The sequence below is a fragment of the Stegostoma tigrinum genome, chromosome 28 (assembly GCF_030684315.1).
Source record: "Stegostoma tigrinum isolate sSteTig4 chromosome 28, sSteTig4.hap1, whole genome shotgun sequence".
Classification (NCBI taxonomy): domain Eukaryota; kingdom Metazoa; phylum Chordata; class Chondrichthyes; order Orectolobiformes; family Stegostomatidae; genus Stegostoma; species Stegostoma tigrinum.
Window position 1 is genome coordinate 20,196,357 of NC_081381.1, and position 19,368 is coordinate 20,215,724.

At 39.4% G+C, this 19,368-nt stretch overlaps 1 protein-coding gene across 6 annotated transcripts in view; it reads left to right on the forward strand.

Moving 5' to 3' along the window:
* The window catches only part of acot7 (acyl-CoA thioesterase 7), a 242,153-nt gene extending 224,212 nt beyond the window's left edge, over window positions 1-17,941 (forward strand). For 3 of the 6 annotated variants that reach the window (XM_059638057.1, XM_048561848.2, XM_059638056.1), the window contains one exon: window positions 16,516-17,940. In XM_059638057.1, the coding sequence (XP_059494040.1) occupies window positions 16,516-16,614 (99 nt within the window). In that variant the 3' untranslated portion in view covers window positions 16,615-17,940. Of the gene's footprint in view, window positions 1-16,515 lie in introns of all 6 variants that reach the window. The other 3 variants (XM_048561846.2, XM_048561845.2, XM_048561847.2) reach the window with 3 other exon arrangements.
* Window positions 17,942-19,368: the final 1,427 nt, after the last annotated feature.

Consider the following 19,368-nt stretch of genomic DNA (forward strand, 5'->3'; position numbering starts at 1 on the left):
GTATCTGTTGCTGTGTCAGGTAATAGTCCTAATCACCTGCCTGCACCAATTTAATTGTGTGACGCATAAAGTTAATTGAAATTTTCAAATAATTGAGATCAGATAATTGGTCCCATTGATCTACAAAAATATGGAGTTACGTTCATTATAAAATGTCATCTACTCCAGTCAGTTAGCTGCCCAATAATTGATTAAGCTGTTGTTAGTTAATAACAGCAAAGTTCATTGTAACATCTTTGATGGCCTAGTAAATTAAAGTGTTGCATTGTGCAATTCAGGCATACTTCAAGCTCATCTTCAGTCAGCAGACTAATCAGAGTTGGTTGATTTGAACTAAAGAGTAATTGAGCCCCCATGACTCAATGTCAGGGCGAGAGGAAGTGTGTGTCTCTTCTAATCATTATTCATTCAATCCTTCTGGTTGGTGCACAGGGAGCTTAAATATCACATTAAAATATTTAAGTAGCCTTCTGTTGCCCATTCTCTGGGCCTCCTGTGGAATAATGACAAAACTACTGAAATTGGAAGATGGAACATTTGGGGGACAGGCACTACTGGTGTTTATGTTCAAGACCAAAACTAACAAATTTAAGTACATAAATCTAATCAAGAATTCAGAATAAACACTTTTATTTAGAGAATGATTAGAATGTGGAACTTGTTATTGTAAAGAGCAGTTGAAGTGACTAACATAGATGTTTTGTTTTGGTATTTGGGTTGACATGTTTTGCTACATTGTATATCACATATTAGTGTGCCCTGTGTCAATCTATTGTCATGCACTGTTTTAGTGTGTTGGTGTGTCTAGATTTCATGGAGTAGTGTGTCTTGTTTTAGTGTATTTGTGTAACATGTTTGGCTGTGTCAGTGTGCCACGTATTGTGTGTCATGTATTCTATTTTGGTATATCTGTGGGTCCTAATTTTGTTTAGCATTGTTACTTGTTTTCTTGTGTTCATGCATTAGTATATCCAGTTTGGTGTGTCGATGTGACCAGTTTGGTGTGGTGGTGTAACCTGTTTGATGTGTGGGTGTGACCTCCTTAAATGTGTGGGTGTGTCCTGTGATGTAACCTACTTGATGTGCGGTGTGCACCAGTTTGGTGTATAGGTGTATCCTGTTAAAATGTGTCAGTGTGCCCTGTCTGGGAGTGTCATTACACTGTGGTTTAGAATGTTTGAGTGCTCTGTTTTGGTGTACCCATGTGTTCTCTTTTAGAGTGTTTGTGTGCCCAGTTTTGATGTGTGTGTTTGTTCAATTTTGGTTTGTCCTGTCATACATTTTGCAGAGTATCCTTTTAAACCTGTATTTAACAGCAACAATTGCTCCTCGAAAGGCCATTTTTAATGTGTACCTCATGTCTTTCCTCCAGGAAGTTATAGAGTAGCTGCTCAATTTTATAAATATGCGAACAACTTTGAAGCATTGGTTACAAACTTGATTGACTATAAGCTTGGAAAAAAAAATGAAAATATGGACCAGAGAATAATTTCCTGATTTCCACCTGGATATCTGAAAACATGTTGCCATGCAACACACACTGAGTAGCAATCACTGTATTGATTTTGTGTTGGCTGAGAGTTATGAATATCCTGGCATAGATATGTGGAAGCTATTTTTTGCCCCGTGCAAATAATATGATATAAGTAGTATCTCTGATGTTATTTTGAGGTGTGCGGAATAGCACCTGTTCACTGTTACTCATGAAAAATTCATAATGTGCCTCCTCAGGCATAACGTATAAGGACAAATCCAGAGGCTGTACGTGATTCATTGCAGTTGAAAGTGCTTGGAACACAGAATCAGATTGAAGATGTAGAGTTACACTTGTTCCCTGAGTGTCTTGAGTCCCATTCAACTGTAAGTTCATCATATTGATTCTTCAAAGCTTAAATTATTCTGTCTTCATGCAAAGGCTCTGATCTCAGTGAGATATTCACCTGCTTTAAGGTCAGGTGATTGAGCGTCAAACACCTTCATCAACTCAAGGGGATTAATGAGCCTTCGTCTTCTGTACTTGGAGCTAGCTAGGCCAAGCATTACACATTCACACTTCCTTAAGTGATTTTCATTTTAATGAAAAGCTCAGTGAAGGCTGTGATCCAAAGTGCAGGCTAGCACCAAAGTAGTGAACAGCATCTGAGGTAAATGGAGCAGTAATTATATGCCAACAGTTTTCAGTTTTAAAATCAAGAAGATTGTAGAATGCAAGAAAGACCAAGGAGATTAGAATGGCCCCTACTTTTGTGATATCAAAGTGAATGAAATGGACAGTGTTTCAGATTTCATCAGCGTAAGCTGCAGAGAGCAGGAAGAGAGTGGAGAATAATATTGCAGATTGAATGAATTAAAGAAAAGTTATGGAGAGCCAGGACTATTGCTAGATAACTGGAGAAGCAAGCTGCAGTCTGTTGCTTCAAATTCACCTTGGCTCAATTGATAACCCTCTTGTTTCTTCAACAAGACATTGTAGATTAAAATTGACTTCAGTGCATAATCCAGTAGTACATGATGGGAATAAATTTCACCAACTCGCACTGCATGGCAATAATTGAAGAAGAATGGTAATTTATTCTTCTAATATTTCTAGCATTAGCAAATATTCTTCTCTCAATCATAAAAAACAAATTGCCTGGTAACTAATTCATTAAGCAGCTGTCGAAGTACTGTAGACTGCTTAAATTTACTGTTGTACATACCCATTTAACAAATAACTTAATTCCAAAAATAGTTTGGAACTTCTGCAAATGTGAGAAGTGCCCAGTAAATATGAGTTTTAGTTTAAAATCAGTCATCTGCAGAAAATAACTGAATAAACTGTGACTATTATAAATTCCTGACACAGTGTAACCTAATTCAGATGCAAGAGGCAAGTTACATAAACATGAGAAAAAATATAATAGAATGTTACACCAATAGGGTTAGATGAAGCTTGTGTGAAATGTGAATCAAGTGGCTACAAGATTTGTTTCTTTGTTTCTCGGGCGGAAAATTATTCCTGTTCCTTCTAGCCAATAGATTGGTAAACTTGAATATTTACACTGGCCTGTCCTGGTCCCCACTGCTGACTACTTCCAAGTTGCACAGCTAGGTTTGACCAATGCTACAGCCCTGCTGATAACGTAAATAGTCCCCCAAGTTTCATACAGCCCTCTGATTTCCTTCATGCCTTCATCAGCCTCAGCCCTAAGATCTGGAATTTCATTCCTGAATGACTGTTATACATCTCTCTTGTTTAGGATGCTCCATAGAGTCTTCGTCAAACCATTAGTATACTGCATCCACTGTACCCGGTGCGGCTTTCTCTACATTGGGGAAACCAAGCGGAGGCTTGGGGACCGCTTTGCAGAACACCTCCGCTCAGTTCGCAACAAACAACTGCACCTCCCAGTCGCGAACCATTTCCACTCCCCCTCCCATTCTCTTGATGACATGTCCATCATGGGCCTCCTGCACTGCCACAATGATGCCACCCGAAGGTTGCAGGAACAGCAACTCATATTCCGCCTGGGAACCCTGCAGCCATATGGTATCAATGTGGACTTCACCAGTTTCAAAATCTCCCCTTCCCCCACTGCATCCCTAAACCAGCCCAGTTCATCCCCTCCCCCCACTGCACCACACAACCAGCCCAGCTCTTCCCCCCCCACCCACTGCATCCCAAAACCAGTCCAACCTGTCTGTGCCTCCCTAACCGGTTCTTCCTCTCACCCATCCCTTCCTCCCACCCCAAGCCGCACCCCCAGCTACCTACTAACCTCATCCCACCTCCTTGACCTGTCCGTCTTCCCTGGACTGACCTATCCCCTCCCTACCTCCCCACCTACACCCTCTCCACCTATCTTCTTTACTCTCCATCTTCGGTCCACCTCCCCCTCTCTCCCTATTTGTTCCGGTTCCCTCCCCCCATCCCCCTCTCTGATGAGGGGTCTAGGCCCGAAACGTCAGCTTTTGTGCTCCTGAGATGCTGCTTGGCCTGCTGTGTTCATCCAGCCTCACATTTTATTATCATTAGTTTCTGAGTGTGTGTCCTAATATCCCCTTGTGTGACTTGGCGTTAAGTTATGTCAGTGAAGCATTTTGGGACATGTTACTTTTGTTAAAGGTATCATAGAAGTATAAATTGTCATTGTAAGATGATTAGGACAAGAGAATGGAAACATTATAGTTTCTGCCCTGCAACAATTTTTAACCATTGTCTGCTGAGTTTAAATCTGAACTTTTATCTTAATTTTTGGCTAATCCAAGTGAGGGATGCCTGTTTCAGGCAGCTGTTTTTTGTATCAAGCGACCCTAGGTCATACAGGGTGTGATTTGTCACATTGTGAAGCTCCGTTAGATTTCTGTTTAAAAGGCAATTGGTTATGAGCTGAGCTAAGCTGAATTTGAGGCAACAGATTGCAACTTGCTTACCTAGCCTCCTAGCAATGGACCTTGCTCTACCTAATTTTTCTTTCATCCCTCCCAAGCTTCAATTATACTATTATCTTCCACTCTCTTTCTGTGCCCTGTGTTCTGATCTATTTGGGAAAGCATGCTGATACTTGAGCCCCATTACTCCCAGGATCATCACAAACATTAAAGATTTAATCTGATGAAGGGTCTAGGCCCGAAATGTCAGCTTTTGTGCTCCTGAGATGCTGCTTGGCCTGCTGTGTTCATCCAGCTTCACACTTTGTTATCTTATCAAAGATTTAATCAAATTACCTAAAATCCCCAGTTTTCATTGCCTGACAAACTGAGGTTGACCAAAAATGCTGACCAGGTTTCTGCACTTAATAAGAAACTACTGTTCATTAGAAATAATTTTTAACTCTCTGACTTAAACTCTTCCCTGTCCAAACCTATACACTTGCAAGCAGACAGATTCAGACTTTATAGCAGAGCATTTAGAAAGCAGTGGCAGGATTAGACAGAGTCACCATAGATTTATGCAAGGCAAATCATGCTTGACAAACCTTTTAGAATTCTGTGAAGATGTAATTAGTAGAGTTGACAAGGGGGAGCCAGTCAATATGGTATATTTGGATTTACAGAAAGCGCTTGACAAAGCCACGCACAAGAGGTTATTGTGCAAGATTAAAGTGCATGGGATCGGGGGAAGTGTATTGAGATGGACAGAAAATTGTTTGGCAGAGAGGAAACAAAGATTAGGAATTAATGGGCCCCTTTCAAATTGGCAGAAAGTAACTAATGGGTTGCCACAGGGATCGGTGCTGAGATGCAGTTATTCACAGTATTTATTAATGATTTGGATGAGGGAACAAAATGTAACACCTCAAAGTTTGCAGATGATATCAAGTTGGATGGGAGGATGAACTATGACAAGAATACAGAGATCCTTCAGCATGATCTGGACAGGTTGGGTGAGTGGGCAAATTAATGGCAGCTGCGGTATATTTTGGATAAATGTGAGATTATTTACTTTGGAAACAAAAACAGTAAGGCAGATTACTACCCGAATGGCTGTAAACTGGGAGAGAGGAGTGTACAGCAGGACCTGGGTGTCCGTGTGCACCATTTGCTGAAGGTAAGCATGCAGATGCAGCAGGCAGTTAAGAAAGCAAATGGTATGTTTGCCTTCGTTGCAAGAGGTTTTCAGTACAGAAGCAGGGATGTGATGCTGCAGTTAGAAAGGGTCTTGGTCCGCCACACCTAGAATATCATGTGCAGTTTTGATCTCCTTTTCTAAGGAAAGATGCTTTTGCTCTTGAGGCAGTACAGCAAAGGTTTACCAGGCTGACTCCAGGGATGGCAGGACTATCATATGAAGAGAGATTGACTAGTTTAGACTTCTTTTTGCCGGAGTTCAGACAAATGAGGGTGGGATATCATAGAGACTTATAAAATTGTAACAGGGCTAGACAGAATAGATGCTGGGAGGATATTCCCAATTGTGGGTGTGTCCAGAACCAGGGATCACAGTCTAAGGATTTGGTGTAGACTATTTAGAATGGAGATGAGGACATATTTCTTCACCCAAAGACTGTTGAGCCTGCAGAATTCAATACCACAGGAAGTAGTTGATGCCAAAATATTGAATGCATTCAAGAGGTAACTAGATATAGCACTTGGGGAAAATGGGATCAAAGGTTATGGGGCAAAAACAGCATTAGGCAATTGAGTTGGATGATCAGCCATGATCATGATGAATGGAGGAGCAGGACCGAGGGGTCAAATGGCCTCCTCCTGTGCTTAACTTCTATATTTCTATGAAGATCAAATTCATAGATGTTATGGGTGAAAGAAAGAGTATGAGGGGAACACTGTTCAATACACCAGTCCATCTGATTGAATGAGATGTCCTTTTGCTTCTGAATACTTCCGATTTCTGATTTTCTTCATTTCAATTCCCCTCAGTTCTTTACTGAAGTCACAGGGTAGTTGGCACACATTGTTCAGTGTCAGGATATTCAGTTAGCCACACTCCATCAAACGCAATTCCACTGATTTACTAACTCCCCATATTTATCCAACCAATTCAAACCCAATTTACTCTTAGTTAATATAAATGTTACTCGTTCCCTCATTCCATAAGTTCTCAGGCATTCCTTTAGATCATATTAGATGACAACATCTTCCACTCACTTAGAAGCAGCAGCTTATAGGCAAATTGTGTTTGTGAATAGCTAGTTATCTTGCAAATTGTTCTTACTACTCTGCACAAAGAGGGAGAGGCAGTTCTCTTTTTAGAGTCTGCAGTCTTTCTGTTGCTGTTATAGTTCACACACAGGCTGGCCACCTGTCCAGAAGTCAATAAAAGAATTGTTGTCATGTTGATACCTCCTGACCCACACAACATTTCTGACTGAAAAATCAATTACTTGTCTGTCTGTGGGCAAAACTGCCCTGAAAACACACCCACAGTGCCAATGAGTCCAGCATTTCTCCCTCACTGCTTGAACAAAGCAGCAATGTAAATAAAGCTCATGGTGAACTCCAATAACTTATTTTAAAGCTGTAACTTCTCCTTCCATTGTCCTTGATTTAAAGCAGTTTGCTTTTCCCATTTTTATCCCGAATTCAAAACCAATGAAAAATAAAATGATGTGGCCTTTGCATCTGTATCATAAACTGATTAGAATTAAGATTCTGATGCCTATTCTAACTCATTAATTCTAAAGTCATCAAAATTATGTAATATCCTAATTTCCTCAGTTTTTCTGGCTTTCTACAATCTTCAAAATTTTAAACTTCAAGTTTGGAAGCATATATTTACTGTCTCATTTACCTCAGATGCTCTTCACAAACTTGATGCTATCCTGCATCTAGATCATCTGTGTTTAGACTTTCTGGGTAAGGCCTTCATCTAGTTTTCTCTATTTAAAAAAGAAAATCATTTGATGTGCAAATGTGTAATCCTCAGCCTAGCTCTTTGAGCTCAGGGTGAGAAGGCCCATGACTCACTGATGCCTTCAGCTTTATGACAGAATACGGTATCAAATCTCAATTAAAATGAAAATCCTTCAGTTGGAGCCGATGTGCCTGAGCATTACCCCTTGGAAATACCACCCACTGTGTCAATGTTAGTTTTCTGTTTAATGTACACCTATCCATTATACCTCAGGAGGCAACTGAACTATGGTGTTAGCTGTGTATTATTCCATGGAGTTTTGGAGCTGGCTGCCCAGTGAGGCAGAAATTGCATGAAAGACCAGAGTATATGAACGTAGCTTGTTATCTCTGGTGTAGATACTAAAACATACCTGTTTGAAAATATGGCCATCATAATAATTGCATTCTGCCAGGGCTCGAGTTTTAATGTTATAGGAACCATTGAAAAGGTAATATGAGATGGCTGTGTGTTTCATTTCATAATTTTAACAGGATGTATGAAATGATATATTGCACAGGCTTGCTTGCCTCAAGTCCTGAGATGAACTGTGGCTGTGAATATTTTGCTCTTTATCTATCAATGTCACATAGAGGCCTTGCCATTTAATAGTGATGATGCCATTTCTGTACCCATCAAATCTCCAAAACATTGGAGTAGAGAGTGGTGGTCTAAATATCACCACAATACTGCCTGTTCCTTCACCTTCAGCCTGCTTTTACTGCTCTATACTTGATCCCAAAGTAGAAGTTTATCAGGGTGATGTGACGCAAAGAGGTTGGTAATTGTACCAACCAATCCTCCAACTGGCAAGGCAACATAAATAATCAGATTTAGATTAGCATCCAGAAATAAAAAGAACATGAAAACCTGGTGATTTATTATGGTGTACAGACCAAAAGGAGCCAGTTTTGTTTTCTGGTCAATGATGATTGAATTGATTGCATCTGTTGTAATGGTGTATTGCTCCAATATTGATCTGTACAACCTAAATATAAGGAAGAGAAAAATAAGCAACTCCTAACAAGGATGTAGTTATGTTTCTTTATAAGTGCACGTGGACTTGTGCTTCAGTACTTGCCACTCTCCTAGCCAAGCTGTTCTGGTAACAACACTGGCATCTAACCAGCAATGTGGAAAATTGCCCAGGTATGTCCTGCGCACAAAAAGCAGCCCAAATCCAACTCAGCCAGTTACCACCCCTCAGCCTACTCTTGATTATCAGTAAACTGATGGAAGGTGTCATCAGCAGTGCTATCAAGCAGCACCTGCTCAGCAACAACCTGTTCAATGATGCCCAGTTTGGGTTCTGCCAGGGCCACTCATTACAAGCTTGGTTCAAACATGGGAAAACAGCTGAATTCCACAGGTAAAGTGAGAATGACAGCCCTTGACATAAAGGCAGATTTTGACCGAGTATAGCATCAAAGGGCCCTAATAAAATTGGAATCAATGGGTATCAGAGCCAAATTCTCCACTAGTTGGAGTAATGCCTGGCACATCAGAAGATGGTTGTGGTGTTGGAGGTTGGTCACCTCAGCTCCAGAACATCTCTGCAGGAGTTCCTAGGCCAAACCACCTTCAGCTGCTTCTTAAATAACCTTCCCTCCATCATGAGATCAGAAATTGGGATGTTCACCAATAATTGTACAAAATTCAACACCGTTTGCAACTCCTGAGATACTGAAGCAGTCATGTTCAAATGCAACAAGATCTGGAAAATAACCAGACAATAACAATGGCCTAACAAGCCTCTCAGTTCAAAGGCAACTAGGGATGGGAAATAAACACTGGCCCAACCAGTGACACCCACGTCCCATGAGTGAATAAAAAAGCGCATGTCATTGTGGACACTCTTTTTGTATTTATATTCAGCAAAAATTATCTGAATGGCTTTGGAGGCTAATCAAGGGAGAATAAGTATCAGCAAGACACCTGGAAGCTGTGGACTTGTAACCCAACATGAATTAACACCTTTCTGATGGATGCAGAAGTAGAATTGAATTAATCATCTCAGTACAGCCACTGAAGATAATACAAGTGACATAAACAATTTGGCATTCATATTAATAAAATCTTGTTACACAATTAGGAGAAGTCACTTGCTACATTTTTCTCTTTCATTTAAACGCAGGTGTCATGAGAAAAATAGATCAAATGTTTTATTTTTATTCTGGAGTGCAGCTGATTCCTCTGATGTCTGTGCCCCATCTGCTGCAGATTTTAAACAGTCCATTGCTTCTTTTCACTTGCCTTTATAGTTGAAAACCATGAAAATATGTAAAATAGAATTCAGTACAAAGCAAACACTTCTTATTTTATTGACAGAGAAGCTGAGACCTCTCTGCTACAAGTCTATGCCAGGTATATTTAGTGAATATATCCTTCAGTTAATAACTTCCTCCATAATTTAACCCTCTGACTCCGTGTTCTATTTCACTGAGTTACAATTCCTATTCTGATCTTGGTAAGACTGCTATTTCAGTTTCCCCAGTATAGCAACATTATTTTCACCTCCACTGCCATTGAATATTTTATCCATGTTTTTCTTTCTTTTAAATTTGACTTCTCCAACACCAGCTTCACAGTCATTCTTTAATTCACTCGTGGGATGTGTGTTTCACTGGTTATTGTCCATCCTAGTTGCCTTTGAACTGAGTGGCTTGCTAGGCCATTTCAGAAGGTAGTTGAGAATCAACAATATCACTGGGTATCTGGAGCCACATATAGGCCAGATCAGGTGGGAATGGCAGTTCCCATTCTCAGTTCAGTTGGCAATGACTTCATGGTCATCAGTACAAGTAGTTTCTGCTATAACGCATGTTTCGTTAACACGAATTGGCTGTAATGCGATTGATGAATGGTGTTTGGATAATGTGACCTTAGTGCTGTACAGCTATAGTGATTTCCCTATATATATTCCCCGATTTTCTATAGTGTGGGGTCACACAAGAACGCAACTATTGTGTTATAGGAGTGCTATCTGTCGATTCTTAATTCGAAATTATTAATTCCAATTCTACTATCTGCCATGGCAGGATTCAACCCCAGGTCCTCAAAACATTGCCAGAGTTTCTGGTCCAGCAATAATACTACAAAGTCATTGCCTCCCCTGTATGCACCCCTAGCTTATTATAAACTGCACATGTATTAATCTATTCTGTTCTAAGTCTCACTCACAGATCATGCTGCTCTTCCCAAACCCCAGCCCAAAAACATTGAATCCAAACTCACCTTCTAATGTAGCAAGCGCTCTCCAGCCTTATCTCATCCTCCCTCTGCTAACTCCCCACGCTACATCATAAGACATGCCCTTGGTTCTTTTGATCATGCCTTTTGGTGTGTATCCACCTCTTTCTGCTTCACCATTTATGTTGAGTTCTACTCAACTCTTCTTACAAAATCTCTCTGCCTTGCTAGTTCTCTTTCCACTTTCAAAATCCTCCTCAAATCTGCAGCATCGGCCGTGCTTTTTGTTGTCGTTTGCCATTGGAAATCTGTCATCTTTACCTGATCTGGCCTACATGTCACTCCAGACAATAATAGTGTAGTTGACTTTTAGCTACTCTCTGGGAAATTAGGGCAATAACTGCTCCATGTACTGATGTTCACATTGCATGAGTACATTTTAAAAAAACATGCCTTTTTGATACAAAATTGCTTGTGTTGATTTATTTTTGTGCCAGCTAGACAAATTCCTTGTTAATGCTAGAAGCATCTGCTGACAAATTTCTATTTCTGCTGAATATAATTGCCCTCCAACACCTCAATACCTGTTTAATATTTGAGAAATTAAGGAGTAAAAGGTTAATAAGTGATAATGATTTAATTTCATGATTATTTTGTGTGATTTATAATTGTTGGTTAAACAACATCTACATAATTTCCCTTCCATTTCACTGGGGACAAAGAGATGAAGACAGTCACCTGCAAAACAAATGACAGATGATACAAATGTGCCTTTGAAACTAGTTTTGCTCTAACCTGTTTTTGACTTGATTTTTAATTCTGGATTTGCTTTCAAGCATTTGGTAAGGATTTGAGTTTCAGACAGGAATGGAAGTATTTCCTTTCTCAGATAAGGCACTATGTCATCTGTGTGCTATTAATCATGTTAAAAGGATCACTGCTTTCATGAAATAGTGTTTTGGAGAACCGTATTTTTATGGTTTGTTCCAAAACAAAGCATGTGTCAAACCACTCAGTTATCTGTCACTGCGTGTTGGGAATATAAATGGACTTTGAGAAGATTTTCTCTGTTGATATTTGTAAATAAACCAGCACTGTCCCTGAGTGACTTGTGGTGTCATTGTGCTCAATGATTAGAGAGCGATTATTCCCCACTCTGCTGCCATAAATTCTATCCAAACTTATGTATGCAAAGAAATTGCCACAGTGATAATCACAATTAATTTTTCTTCCTAAAACAAAACAGTTTGTCAAACACTTCGTCATAAACGTAGCGTCCTTTTATATGTTGATGTCTTCTCCCATACTGTGGAAAATAAAAACATAACGCAAAGCCATATGTTACTTCTAACTATTATTTCAAGTTCTCTCCACTCATTTGATATGAATCATATTGAATTCAAATCCTGTATTTATGCTGCCTTTTGTTATTAATTATTAAAAGTAGATCAAAATTCACTAGAATAGTACTTGTGAAGAAAAGCTTCCAAAATTGACCCAATATTCTGCAGAAAATGGAAAATTAAGTGGGCAAAATGGATTACACAGATTTTAAAACCTCTTAAAGGTTTGGAGTTGACAACCAGTTAATGAATCATCATTAATATCAGAAAAAAGTAAATTAGAAATATTTTCTTTCAAAGGCGGTTATTAGCACACAGTGCTTCAGAACAAATAATTATGGAGATAGACTGTGACATAGTATGAAAGGGAACTTGATAACTATTTGAAAAGAGTGTAAAAGGATATAGGGAAATGGGATTACAATAAATCAGTCCAGTGGTGAACTAGCATAGAAATCTGATTGTCCTCTGCAATGCTATTGTTGCTATAATTCTAACAACTGACCTGTATTTATGATTCAATCTATATTTTTATACAGTCTGATTATTGTTGCATTGAAATATAGAATATCTCTCAAACACTTGGGCAGATGCACCGTCACAATTCTACATATTTACCTAGACATCCTATTCAGTGATGTTAATACACACTTCTGGAACAAGTGGGACATGAACCTGGGCCTTCTGGTCCGCAGGTAAGGATAATACTACTGTGCCACAAGAGCCATTACTGTCATGATACTACTTGAAGGTGTTTGAAAAATGTGACAGCTGTAAGTAATTAATTTCTGGTAACTTGCTCCTTGTTAATTAGGCACCTGCTCATTTTGTCCGTATTTCTCAAGCGTGAGATGCTCGGAATAATTAGCTTTTCATTTCCGAACATGTATAACGCAGCAAACTGATCAGAATTCAAAGTGCTCCAAAAAATTCAGAAAACACAAGAAATGCAAGAAAAGAGCTTTGATGGAAAGTTTCAAAATAATTTTGGAATTCTCTTCAAATGTTGCATTTTGTTGTATAAGCAGTAGTCTACCATTACCAGGGGAAAATACGCAGTTTGTAAGACAGTGATCAATATAAATGAATGCCAAGCCAAAGCATATTAGGAAGGGTGACTAAACGATTAATGAACAAGGAAGGTTTTAAGTAGGGAGTTAATTACAGAGCAAAGCTGTAAATGACTGGTGGCGTGGACTCAAGAGTGGAGTGAATGCTTGTTTGAGAAGGACACCGTAGATTGGTGATGTAAAAGGCAATAGAGAGATTTGAGAAAGGATAGTATATTGTGGCCATGTACACTTAAGATGTTGCAAGTGGCTTTGAATTGGGCTGTTTTGTTGCTGTGACAGGAACTGCAATTCATTCTGAAGGGTTTTAAACGTGGAACTGTGGAAAAAATGGGCATGGATTTGGGAGGAACCAACATCATTTGGACAAGAAAGAGAAGTTAAAGATGGGCTGGCAATTACAAGGCCAGATGGGTCAGAAGTGAAGGCGGCTAGTGATGACAGACGATTTGAAAGGGAGCAAAAAGAGACCAAATAAAGGGAACAGTTTACAATGTCAGACAGAATACGCCTAGAGAAAGTTGGGTGGTCAGCAGTTCAGTGAATGAATGGAGGGGGAAAGTCTTGTAAACAAAATTAGCTTGAAGAGAACATGGGATAGGAAAGAAGTGAGAGAAAATTATAAGTAGGAGTGGCCTAAAGGAGATTTGGCTTTGGAAGTATAGACATTTGTGGGAAGAGAAGCAGTTGAATGGATAGTATTAATTTTAGTGACCGAGACATGTATATGCTCCTTGAACTTGTTGAATGTAAAAGGGAAAGTGGTTAAGAGGATGGTTTGTAATGAAGAAAAGAATCTTGGGACGTGGTCGATATTTTTCTTTAGTAAACATTGGCAGTATTAGATCTAATGGGTATGCTGGAAGTTAATAAGAGAGGACAGTGGGACAATTAGGATTGTTGCTAATAATGAGGAAGGGATATGTTCTTCAATTGGCCCTTTGGAGAATGCAGAGAGCAGCAGCAGGGGGTAACTGTGGGTTTAAGCAAAAGAGATCCAAGTCGGAAAGTAGGCAAGTATTGATGGTTTGGAGTGTGCAGTGAGGGTGCAGAAGTAGCAAGTGGCTTGCCTGATTGACAGAATTTTCAACATTGCTGATATAATTTTAAACCAAAAACTGCTAAAGTGGTCCTTTGCTATGCTAGTTATTTAAGTATTAGGCAAACACTAGCTTTAGTTGTGTAACTCATCGCTCAGTGGGCATCACTAATAATGTTTAATATTTCTTTCTATCTCAGCACCAATTGATTCAGTGATTGTATAGTTAAGAGTCTTTTGACCTTGACACCAACGACACCTCCAGTATTCTCAGTAACAAAGACATCAGTGAGTAATGTTGGTGGAATGACACTCGAAATTCATTCCATTATGCCAGCAAAAATGTGTCAAGTGTAGTACATGCGTTGGCTGGCATTGAGATAAAATTGCAGCACAGGAGGATATGTATCTCTTTTTCAGTGAAGTATCTAAAGCAATAATTTGGAGTGTTTACTGACACATTCAATATATCATTGTCGTGCATTTTGCAATTTATTTGCAATGCCAGTGTCATTCTTATGGTTAGAGGTTTTCCCTGTCATTATGCTACTTATTAAAGTTTATTTCTCCAATTAGTAGTTACACCAACTGCACAGAATAGCACTGAGCCCCTCTTCATCTGAACTGATCAGCATGGCCTTTCCATCCCTTTCTCCCTAATGCGTTTATCCAGCTTCCCTGTAAATGTGCCATTTGCCTCAAATATTTCCTGCAGTAGCAAGTTACACATTTTTTAATTGAATCTTCCCTGATACAACCTGTCAGTCCTGGTTTCGTCCTTAACTTTCCTTTTTGCACTTTCTCCAGTGTCTCTGAATTTGTTTTATTGTACAGAAACCAGAAATGTGCATTATGCACTTAAGTGCAGTCTGACGTTCTTTACAAGTTTGACATAGTCCCTCTGCTTTACAATTCTTTTCCTCCACAAATGAACCTTACTGCTTTGTTTGCTTTTCCTGTGGGTTTATAGACTGACATTCCATCTTGTAATGGTTTGTGTGTCTGTACTCACTAAATCCCTTTGCGCCTGTACCCCAATTAAACTCTTACTTTCCAGGTAGTGTGTGGCCTCCTTATTCTTCCTATCAAAATCAACCTAGTTTATGACTTCTGATCATTACCCAGTGACTTCTGCTAGAAAGTGAATGTGGAGCGCAGTGAGCAAAAGAAGTCCTGCTGCACACTGTAGAAGTTTTCCATACAAATGGGATGGATTCAGACTTGGATTTCTTTGGTTTGCCCAACATGAATATACAGATGGCCGGCTCTAGTGTCTACTAGTGATAATGTGTCTTTGAGTGGTGCCGCAGTCATTTCTCCACATCTGCAGTGCTTGTCATGGTGGCTTGTGGAACCAGCCTGGCAATTAACTGTCCAAACTCATCTCATTCATACTGACTCATGTAACTGTCAAAAGGCATCATACTGTAGCCTGACATTTCACAAGAGTGCTGATCTCGAACGCATGTGAGGGTGTACGCTAGCTTCAGACTAAAGAACTGTCAGCTCAATTAAAGAACAGTGGGTCAACTCATACATGGAATTACCAGACTGTAACTATAATTAAAGAAGAGTAGATGCAGAGAAGTTCAGTTGCTTGGAATTACAGACGGAAACAGAACATGTCTTGAATATTTTACTTAAACTAGTGCTCTTACAACCTAGAGTTGAATTGCCAACTAATTATTGCATTTGGATTAGAATTAACCATAAATGTTCAGTATAGCCTTTTTTTTTCTTTGAAGGAGCATTTTGAATAACCATTAATTGAAACTGTGGCATGAGCAGCAACGCAATAATGCCTCAATTAATCATGTCTGCTGTCAGATCAGAGTTGTTTGCAAATGAATGGATCTCCCTTGGTATTATTATAGAATGCCTTGATAGCATTGGTTGAAGGATAAATGCAAGATTTGAAAGATTTCTAGTATCCATCCTGACAAACAGTGGTAGCTTTGGTTTGACATCTCGAGCCAAAGTCAGCAGCTCTGATAATTCCAGCGCTCACTTTTTGCCACCCTGAAATTTCAGCTTGGATTAAACCACCTTGAAGTTGGGCTTGGATGCAAAACCTTCTGGCTCAGAGGCCAGAGATCCCTTTGAAAATGCCAAGCTGACACTTCATCTAAGTAACAGTATTGGCTGAAACTTGAGGTGTGGTCAACTGATCAGTACCCACATGGGCTCTGCCATGGCATTGCCCACTGTAAATATAGTGAGTTGCTACTTTTTATGGACAATACATTGTACAGTATGATGGTGCTGATTGACATTGTTTTCGATCCCAAAGCAGTTTCATTAAATGTGTTCTGTTATTAGGCTCATCACCAATGCCAAAAGATGCTGGCAATGCATATTAAATTTCTTAATTAGAAAGGAACAACAATACATCTTGATCCTAGGTGATTATCGCTGAATCCACAAACCTGTTAAATCAGGTTGTACAATGTCTCACAGATCAAACATACATCTGGCCTATCCCCCATTCCTGATTGGAAACACTGAATGATCCAATATCACCATTTGTTTCTTTATTAACAGATTGAAACAGAAGATGAAAAGAGACGGTTCGAAGAAGGAAGAAACAGATACTTACTTACCAAAGCCAAAAGGATGGCTCAAATACAGAACATTCAATAATGCACAAACTATCAATAGCCCAAGGCAGCTAATGAGAAGTATTTGACATTCGGCTCTGTATTACTTGAAAACTATTTAAGTCTTAAATGTTAACCAAAGCACTATTGTGTACTGTTTAAAACCTAGATAGTATTATATTTGAGCAAATCTATGCATTCCATTGAGATATTTGTGTTTGCAGGTATTATGTTATTGAAAATATATCATTACAGAAATAAATGCTGCCAGGCTTTGGCTTATGAGAAGACTTGATATTTGTTTTTCTCGTTATATTCTGACATTTTCCCAGAACCTCCCATGCGAAAATGGTGATTTTTGTCTTGGAAATAAGAGCCAATGTGATCTGTGCACAGGAATTGATTCCTTGGACTGAACATGTGGAAATAAACAAGAGGGGATCTTCACCTCATTTTCATTGGACCAGTGACTAGCAGATGTTTGTTGCACTGTGGCAAACTGTATGTTGCTGAAATGAGGACAAATGTTGGACTTCTGCAATGCCAGGAGGGACCCTTAGGTCAGTTCTGAGAGGGAGCATGGATAAAGGCAAAGAACAGTTGGGTGGAGGTGGCTGATGTCTGTGACTAATGAGTCTGAATTAAGGCGATTTTAAAAACAGAGTTCTGGTCTCTATGACTCAGTTAAGCATTGAATAAATCGACTGATTCATCCTAAGGACTGAAAACTGACACTGATTATGCTGCATATATCTACAGTGTATTGATGGCCTTGAGATGACAACCTACTTAGTGTGAAGATGCAGTGACGCAGGGAACAGGTAGCAAATGAATCCTAAGAAATGTACCTCAACATCTTCAATATACTGAGCTTAGAGAATGGACCTCCATTGCAATCTGCTGCCCATTTATCGCCAGTTTTTCAGGATATTGAATGTTAGGAGCTTCAACTAATGATAATCGAATTGCTGCAATTCACCAGTTTGGTGGCCCACTGGATGATCTGTGGTACTACAGCACTGAGTCATTGATCTAGGGCAGAAAATGGATCTCATTCTGTCCATTTTACAGCATGGCCTTGCCTCCGAGTCAGAGGTGGTATGTCTATGCCCCAAGCCAATGACATGAGCAGTTGGCACTTCAATACCATACGGAGGAAGTGCTGCATTATCAAAAGTGTCATCTTTTGGATAAGATGTTAAACTGAAGACCTGTCTGCTTTCTTGGGTGTAAAATATCCCAGGGCTTAGGGAGCCAGCAGACTGTCTGAACACAGTATATTAAAGTTGTTACGGTAAACCAACAGTTTGCATAAATTGCTTAATTTTATTTACCTTGATTCAAAGTTTTCAGTCCAAAACAATGCATGCACTTACTTTTTGTCCACTTATTTTGAAAAATGGATTGTGATCCTGTAGATGAATTGGATTGAAAGCTTATAAAATGTGTGAGGAAAGGAGTCACTTATTGCTGCAGATAGAATTGCCTAACCTGTGTTCCTTTCTGAGGTTGTGAAAAATGCTATAAAGTCCAAGTTCTTGCTTTCTGTCTTTCCTACTGGGAGTGGGAATTCATTCTGTGAAATAAACAAGCTTGCCCAGATTTAAACTTTTGCCTACCACTCTATAATTATGCCATAGTCACAGTTAGCGAGTCACATGCATTGTGATCATATTAAGTACTGTAGTACATGGTTAACAATGACCTTATTCTCGTGTTACTTGTACGCATAGAATAGGGTTCCTACTGTATTTTTAGGTTCTTCATGAATGGAAATATTACACTTTGTGTCATGTTGATGCAGAAGAGGAAAAAAGTTGCATTTATATATAATTATTGATACTTTAAGTTCACTATGGGAATGTATGGCAACTAATTTTGCAAAGAAAGTCAGACATTGAGCTCCTTGAGCCTCCTCTGCCATTTAATAAAGTCACAGTTGATTTGATTTTAACAACAAATCCATATGCCTGTGTACCCTTGATAAACTTTCACCACCTTGGTTGCCAAAAATCTTCCACCTCTGCTTTAATGACTTTACTTGCACCACCTTTTTAAGAACAGTTCAAAAACACCATCAACATTTCCCCAGCTCCAATTTAAAGGGCAACTGCTTATTTTTCAACAATAACCCTTCTCTGTAGGTTCTCCAAAGAAAAAAAGGAAACATCTTCTCCACATCCATCCTGTCAAGGTTCTTTAGGATCTTACCTGTTTCAAACAAGTTGTCTTTTACTCTTTTAAACCCCAGCACATACAACCCAAGTCTGCCCAATGTAATAAAATGTGAGGCTGGATGAACACAGCAGGCCCAGCAGCATCTCAGGAGCACAAAAGCTGACGTTTCGGGCCTAGACCCTTCATCAGAGAGCTCTCTGATGAAGGGTCTAGGCCCGAAGCATCAGCTTTTGTGCTCCTGAGATGCTGCTGGGCCTGCTGTGTTCATCCAGCCTCACATTTGATTATCTTGGATTCTCCAGCATCTGCAGTTCCTATTATCTCTGCCCAATGTTTCCTCATTAGACAACTCAGCTATTTCAGACATTAGTCTGGTGGACCCTCTCTGAACTTATTCCAACATATTTATACTTTCTCCTCAATAAGGTGACCAGTATTATACCTTGTACTTCAGATGTGTATTCACCAGTGTCTTGTACAACTGTAGCATAACCTGCCTACTTTTGGATTCAATTTCCCACACAATAAATGATAGCATTCTGTTAGTTTTCCTAATTACTTGCTGTAACCACATTGGCCTTTTGTGATTTATGCAAAAGGCATCTCAGATCTCCCTACT